At 40.1% G+C, this 8,498-nt stretch overlaps 1 protein-coding gene across 1 annotated transcript; it reads right to left on the minus strand.

Annotated features, from left to right (window-relative positions):
- Positions 1 to 534: 534 nt before the first annotated feature.
- On the minus strand, positions 535 to 6,370 carry LOC311382619 (uncharacterized protein; the record flags this gene model as incomplete). Its single annotated transcript, XM_084488529.1, has 11 exons — positions 535 to 606; positions 1,006 to 1,239; positions 1,612 to 1,739; positions 1,808 to 1,973; positions 2,067 to 2,402; positions 2,495 to 2,588; positions 2,846 to 2,982; positions 3,570 to 3,682; positions 3,902 to 4,004; positions 5,184 to 5,275; positions 6,364 to 6,370. 11 exons carry the CDS (start codon positions 6,368 to 6,370, stop codon positions 535 to 537), a joined length of 1,482 nt encoding a protein of 493 aa, XP_084344655.1.
- Between the last annotated feature and the right edge of the window lie 2,128 nt (positions 6,371 to 8,498).

Below are 8,498 nucleotides of genomic sequence, written 5' to 3' on the forward strand. Positions count from 1 at the left end.
GCAGGTTCCTCAATATAAAGTAAATGCAACCAAGTTTGTGAATCCCTTTCTTTGAACCTAAGGGATTTGCTGTCTCAAACTCATCAAAATAGAGTTGAATTTGTAGAGCATGTTTGTTCTGGGAAAACAAAACGCTATTCTTGAAGTATGAACCATCACATATGTCTTTATAAACTCCTTCTTCTTGATGCTTGGCTTGCAAGAAACTTTCACACAATTCAGTGTTCTTGAACATAGACTTAAGAGTTCCCAGGATGGGTGTATACACAAATTTATCAGTTACAGGGACCTGACTGTAAGTTCCTGTTGTGTGATCCCTGCGAACATCAAACCGCACTCCAAGAACATATTCAACAGGTTCAACAATTTCCCACTTTTCCTCAAAGAACTTCTGTCGTTTCACTCTTGTGTTCAAAGTTGAGAACGGATTTTCTAGTTGATCAAAACACTTTTCCACCTTCTTTTCAAAATCTGTGCCTTGAATTTCTGGAGTACAGCTGAGAACTGCCTCTCTTGCTTGCGTATGAATGTCATTTACAAGATCCTCCATGGACCCCACCATTGCTTGGACTGTGCTCTCAACAACACCAGATGCTTGCAACTGTGCTACAACAGAAGCACACATGTTTAACACAAGATTATTGTCAACAGAGAGCTCGGTAGTTGTTGGAGAGTCTGTAACTGCCTGTGAAGTTGAGGGCTCACTAACTTCATTCTGAGTGTCCACATTGTCATCAGTATTAGTCAAAGCAACATCTCTATGTAAATGAACAAGATGCTTCTTGAAACCTGAATAGGTGCAAAACGATAAACAACATCCCGGCTGTCCACATTTTAAACGTAATGTCTTTCCAGGATATAGACCGTGCTGGAGTCTTAAATGCTGACAAAGCAATGCAGAACTTTTGTGGTGTGCCTTACAGACATAACAAAGAAACATATTTGCATCCAGGGATATGTATCACCTCAAGCGTTGTGCAAATATCTCGCTCTGAGCTCCTTGACTCTGGGACTTTCCTTGGCACTTCCCACATCAATGTTAAAAACTGTGGTTTGGATGAATGTATAGAAGTTGAAGAGGGATTCGTGGTAGTTGACACTGAAGATGAAGTGTGCTTTGAAGAGCTCGTCGAAAGCTGCCAAGGATGTCTGTGCCTTGCAAGGGATGGCCTTGTGGTCAATGATGATGTAGTATCTTTGGATGCTGTTCTTCTTTTGACCCACACACAGGAGGAAGGGCTGACCCGGGGCCACCAGAAAGGAAGGTTTGGACACTGGCTCCATTCTTTAACAAAATGTAAACAAGAATTATGAGAAAATCATGAAATAAACTGAAATATGACTGAAGGCACAAGTGAAAGTTTGCATAATTATGTCCACATGTCTCCACGAGTTGATGACAATAGGAGTTTTTTTATTTTTTATTAATTAATTGGTCAAAGTTATTGTTATCTGTTAAAGGAAAGGTTGATTCGTTAATCGTGTTATCTGCAGCCTTTCCAAAATGGAGATGGCGTACCACAGTGTTTTTGTAAATTAATAATTGTTAACCTAAAAACAATCACAAGATTAGTCGAACAGCCCTACATAAGTACATTACTATTTGCATACCTGCAAATATCGAACAACATGGTCTTCAGCTTGACATGCGCTGATTTTTGGACTCTTTTTGTGGCCTTTGGACGTGGGCGGCAGCAAGTGAACCAACAGTAGAATGCTTGATAAGTCACTGTCCCAGCCTAGGGGAAAAACAGGAGAAAATGTCTGACACATTCACATCATATAATTTTAAAGAGAAGAAACTAACCAGACCCACCTGAGTCGTGCTGCGCAGACAAGAGGTCTTCAATGTGTTCATTAGAAGTCAGTTTTTTGCAGTCTGTCAGGATCCTAGGTTTGAAAAAAGTAGGCCATTTTGCCAAAAATCTGCCCGACACTTCCTCTCCAAACATCATGGTGAAATCTTGGTCAATCTACAAAAGAACACACATTTTTATACTTATGCAACTTAAAAGTTTATACATTGAGTGACAATTCACTAAATATAAAGAAGTTGTCTTTCTTACCAAGCCAGTGATGTCGAGGAATCGTGGGAAGACATCCAAAACTGTCGAAGAGCACTGCTGATCTTGAAACAGTGTTTGGCGGTACTGAAAAGTAGCCCTCATCTTCTCTTTGATTGCCGATTCATCAGTTGAATGTTTCAAAAAGGATATTGCTTCATGACACTGCTCACCAAGCAGCTGCTTATCTGTGCTGAGAACCTCCCTCTTTCTCTTTGGACTATCCTGGTAGGGTGTGCTGGTGGAAGATCTCCGGGACTGAGCTGCAGTGTTGCGCTGAACAGTCTTTATCCTCCAGGCCAAGTACCCGGATCCACTCTGTGGGTCATAGAAGTGTTCCTGTAATATTAAAAAGATTAAATTGTAGAGTAAGTTCAGACCATATTACTACTCCATAAATTGCTATACAAGCTATTAATTTATAAACTTACATATCCATTGTCTGAGTATGGATCTCTGAGGCTGGGAAATAGAGAGATGATGCCCAAAGCATATTTACTTCGCACAGACACAGGCGGGCTCCTCCTGAAAGATCAACATGACATTACTACAATTCCTTCAGTGCTTACAAGTTTTACTGTTGTAGCTTCACTGAGTTTTAGTCTCTCTCAAACACTTAGTTTTTGTATCATGTTTTAGCCATTTAGTATTTATCTCTTTCATAGGAGAAAATAAATAATAAGTTGCTTTACTAATATGCATTACGCAATGTCCTAAAATAAGTGTTCTGTTAAAAAAAAATTGCATTGAGTGAAGTATAAAAATGAACAATGAAGTCTTACCCATGAATTTCAACCATGTTAGCCACAAGAAGGTTCACCAACTGTCTCCTTGTGCTATCCATCAATGTCTTCATTTTATCATATTCATCCAAAATAATCTGTCCACCCGGTTTAGCCTTTAGAGCATCTCTCACCATCTAAAAGATAAAGCAAATTAGCAATCACCATCAGCTGCAACAATTAATCTAACAATTATCAATTATTAAATTAATCATCAACTATTTTGATAATCGAATAATCAGTTTGAGTAGTGTTTTAAGAAAAAAAATGTCACTAATCTATGAATTGTTTAAATATGGACAGATTAATCGAAGATGAAAATAATCGTTAGTTGCAGCTCTAATAATCATTACATCCAACAACAAAACAGTTTAACACAGTTCAACTGCACAATATATTTGTGTGTGATATTTGATAACTAAAACCTCTTTTGCCGATTCCCGTTCAGCATGGGTTCTCTTCCCTCCATTTGTCTGAACAATCACTGTTGCATCTGATGAATCAGAGGATACTGCCAGGAAGTCTTCTGACAGAGAGGAGTTGTCTGATATCGGTGACTCCAACGAAGTGTATGAAAGATCATCATGAAGCACAACAGTTTTAAAAATGTAAACACAAAAGGAAAAAATAATTAGTTCTCCACAAAACTCTTTAATATTGACGATCCACTCCTGGCCTCACAAGTCTGAGTCTCACCTGTTGACTTGTCAGTTGCCACCCTAACAGTAAGGTTCCCTGCTTGCAAAAGCTCCTCAAACACATCTGCATCGATTTCTGTCCCTGTTTCATCTGTCAAGTGCAGCTCACTCTCAAGTGGAAGATCTAGCTTTTGAATGACTGATAAAAAAAATTAAATTCAGAGCCATGGAAAAATTATAATAAACAGAAATTTGCTATACTTGTTTTTCCTAACATTTTAGGTCAAGGGCACACAGGGCATTACCATTAGCTATCATAAACACAACTCCATAATATGAGACATTTACACATAACATCATTTCAGTAGATATTATAACAATTAGTCAATTTTTCTGCTCTATTAAAAATGATGCCAACCTTTCTGAAGAAATGTGTTGAAGTCATCATAGCCATCTTCAGTCTCAGCCACTTTGACATACTTCTGCGTTTCTCCAAATCTCACCTTCACCAACATGATGTACTACAGAAAAAAGAAGAAGAAAAGACACACGCACTACGTCATCATTTTCAGTATGTTCACCATGGAGAGACATGAAGATTTTACCTTGCCTTGAATTCGACCGAGTATCTGTTTTGATTTTTTTAAGCATTACTCACGAGTTATGCCACTAGTCTCCACCTGGACAACAGGGGCAGCTCAGCCTGCCTGCTGTGATGACGGCCTAATTCACCTAACAACACCTACACTTATCCATAAACACAAAGATGTTACATGATCAACTAGTCTCTGTTAGTTTGGCAAATTAACGTCAACTTAAGGCATAAACATGACAGCCACGTTTTTATTTACATGTATAGATAGCTAAAACACTGTGTAACTTTAACTTAAGTTATAAAAACTCACCTATATTTCAGACGTTTATTATTATGGCAGCAGCTGAGGGGTGTGTGTGACTCCGGTAAAGGTATTAGCTGCGGCTAACGTTAGATTGAGAAGCTAATGTTAAGAATAAACTTTTTTTTAAATCCCAAAAGTTAGAAATAAATAAATAAAATGAAATAATTAAATAAACTACTCATGCCCGTAAGAGCAGAGCACCGTGTGGCAGGCTAGGTGGTCTGGTGTGTCTGTTTCTCCAGGAAGCCTAACCTACAGCAGCAACATGCTAACTTAACTTGCCCGACTCACAAAGCTAGTCTGACTTTTAGCATTAGCAGCAGTCTTTGGGCAGGCAGGAGCTCAACCCCCAGGCCCAGCCCCGGCTCTCTAAGTTACTCTATCGCCTGGCATTTTCATCGAGACGAGACCATAGCTAATTAATTACCGTACGCGCACGGAACGACAGATTTTTCCCGACAGAAATCAGTTAGCCTCGTGCGCGTGCTAACGCTACGTCATTTTAGCTAACTTAGCTTTTTCCTCTCACAAGAAATGTGTAGTTATATACCGTGTTATCCGAACGTGTAGCCTATACTTACGCTAAGCAAATTGTGTACATTCATCAACACTGATGTGCAAAAGGAACATTAATGCACCTTTGAAAAAATATAAAACAGCTGCCATGCTAACCTTAACATGGGACTTAGCCTACCTTGTTAGAGCTATAACGTTAGACAGGACGTTCGACACATATAACATTAAAATACTACTGCTTAAAAAAGTATTATTAAATGGGCATGACGCCTTTCATTTACTTACAGAAAGATACTCCGTGGAGTCTGGAGGTGAAAAGAAAGTCGTCCTCTGCCGACCCCGCTCGAGCCTCGAGTCTGACTCCGAGTCGTCCCGCTCTTTAGACAAACACGTCACAGGTCCGTTGGAATTCTGGGAGTAACACTGTTTAAGTGTTGATTTTAAAATGAACACTTAACAGTGTTGTTTGGATTTAACTCCCTGGATTAACACCAACTCTTTTGAGGAATTAACTCTCACATAGTTGAATCAACTAAGCAAGTGTTGAATTAACACTGTATTTTTAACATTTAACACCAACACTGGAAATTTAACACTTTTGAATTTGCTGTGTAACAAAAAACAGATGTGTGGTGGAAATTCACTCACATTTGTAGTTTTCGGATAGTAAAATTAAGAATAACAACAACATACAATACATCTTTACTTATTGCAACACCAGTGTTTTAGGGGCATTGTATTACAATAAAATATACACCATCTTGTAGGAACACTGGGTCTTCAGCTGTAAGAGAAAGCAAGCCATAATAAATGTCTTAATGCATGTCTCTCCTTTAAAATCCCATGGATAAGTCCCAGCCTAATATTTCTTGAAAGTGTCTTTTAATTTGCATGTTTTATTATTGTTTTACTTCAACATTTTGATAACCCTTGCGGTGCACTAATTAATCTCTTTGTTATTCTCACTGCCAATGAAGTAGCTCCTGGATATTAATATGTTGCTAAATTGAAGAGAACTCCCAACGCTTATGTGTGTTCCTTTTAAAAGGTTTTTCGCCACACAGTAAAAAAAAAAAAAGAGGTTGGTTTTAATGGCTGCTTTATGTAGAGTGACACGCCACAGTAGCCTTATGCTGCCGTCAAAAAGCTTTCTCTTAAGTGTGCCTCCCCCTCCTGTTTGATTCAGATCCTTTTAACTCACAGTTTCCCTTTGTAGAAGCGCTCAAAAGTGCTGGTCCCAGTGTGGTGGACTGCCTTTCTGAGACAGGTTAGCTTGTTGTCTAACCTATTTGGGATGGATGTGGCGTGATGACATTCAGGTCTCTGTGTTAAGTACGCCCCAGACCAAGGGGCTATCGCACAGAGACCAGCTGGATGGGTGGGTGGCGGGGGGAGCTCTTAGCCAGTGGCGACTGTAAATGCGAACCGCCCGCCCTGTTGCAAAGCCCTTCACACTACCACCAACCTTCCATCGTTCTTCAACACCTGGCGTAAAATAAGAGTACAAAATAGGCTGGTTGTAGCTCAGTCCCTCAATATTCAAAGAGAGGCTTGAATGCACTCTAGGAGCTATCATGCACATACATCATACACATGTTGATGTTTTCTTAAGAAGTGACATCTTACTTCACTAACTTATCCATAAAAGACTGGAATGTTTGAATATTATTTTGAGTTTTAATAATTACATTCCTCATCTCTTTACCAGATGGTTCGGTCAACAATCTGCTTCAAAAATATATTCTTTTTTTGTTGATGCTTTTTCTTCATCTCTGGCCCTGAGTGTCCCGTGTCCAAGGAAAGTCACATTGTTGCTTTATAGCTGGCTTGGTCCAAAAACCATAGAGGGGAAGTCCAAACTTTACCAGTGCGGCAGACCGCTTCCACCCACTCGTCTGGATTCCACAGGAAGCCTCAGACCTGTGGCCCGGCGGCAGCAAGCGTAGGCCTGTGGTGAGTCACGCCGTCCCAGCAAAACAAAAACCCTGCCCCACCTGCTGCCCCCGATCTCTGTAACATACTATGGCGCAAAAACACACAAACAAGCATAAAATTACACGCGTTCAAGCATTAACACACGCACACACACAAACAAGCATACAATTACACACATGCAAGCATATACACACACACACACACACACACACACAGACATCAGACATACAAACAAATACACACATGCACACTCTGACAGACACCATATACACACAAACATGCACATACACACAAACATATACACACAGACACAAGCACAAACAAACATACACGCACATGCACATACAGACACGTACTAACACACCAGTGGCGATTTCTCTAAGACTGCAAGGGAAGCTCAGCTTCCCCTAAAATTTCCCAAATTACATGGTCAAATATATACTGTTGTTTTAACATTTCATTGACTAAAAATGCGTTAGAACACATCCATCTCAAAGACGAGTTCGTTCAGAATCAGCTGCTTATCGCAGGTCGACTGACTCGATTTCCTTCTCATTCCTCATACATTTGCCCAGAAGCTCAGCGTCCATCCACTTCAATGGGGCTGCATAGGACAGCTTTTTTTAGTGTGTTGAAAGTCGATGGTCATTGGATAATGCTGCGATTATGTCCCTCCCACGGACCCTCAGCATCTCTGGAGGTGAATTTTCATTGTACATTTCATACACTTGTACACTCAATTCCTTGTTTCAGTTTAACATAATTCCCACATTTCCTTGTTCAAGTTTAATATCGTTTTGGTAGTTGGCCATCACTTTGATTCAGGGAGCCTGAGGTCTGAACTTCAATTCCTGTATTCAGATCAGGACAGGGTGACAGGGGAAAGCTGTGTGATTTCTTGGTTGTTCCTTAAAGACATGGAGTTGGACAGTGCAATGCCTCAGCTTTACAAACTGTTCTCATTAGTGGCAACAATTGGAGCTACATCTGCAGGTGTAGAAAGGAGCTTCTCCTGTTTAAAGCGGCTCAAGTCCTACACCCATAACACAATGGGCCATGGCCGTTTAAGCAGCCTAGCTCTGCTGGCCATTGAGAGGACTAGTCAAGTCACTGGAAAATACAGCTAGTTAGTATGACAGGGTCACAGAGCATTTCCTTGAAAAGGAACAGAGAGCAGAATTTACATATACATAAATTGACAATTTATATGATGTAGACCGAAAATTAGCTTCCCCTCTTTGAAAGACCAGCAGCCGCCACTGTAGCACACATACATGCACAAACATATTACATACATACAGACACACACACACACACACACACACACACACACGCAAAAGGCATTAAGCTGCATGACATCTGTCGTTGCTCAGTGGTTCTAATCTGAGTCAGCGGTTTTCCAAACAACCCTTTACCATACAGGGAGAGGTCTCCATTAACACCTTATTTAATGTCTGAATGAACACGGAAAAGCAAACACACACCAAACACACAACCCACCTGACTTCAGCCTGTGTTTCTGTGTTACTGAGAGTATCATTCCATCTCGCTGGTAAAGCAGGCAACATTAATCAGCAGAATTAACCGCAGTTTGACTAAACCATTCACTTTGTTGTGAATAAACTAACTAAATTCGAAATAAACTAAATTGAGTGGCAATTAATT

This window comes from Micromesistius poutassou (genome assembly GCF_964030765.1).
Source record: "Micromesistius poutassou genome assembly, chromosome: 1".
Lineage (NCBI taxonomy): Eukaryota > Metazoa > Chordata > Actinopteri > Gadiformes > Gadidae > Micromesistius > Micromesistius poutassou.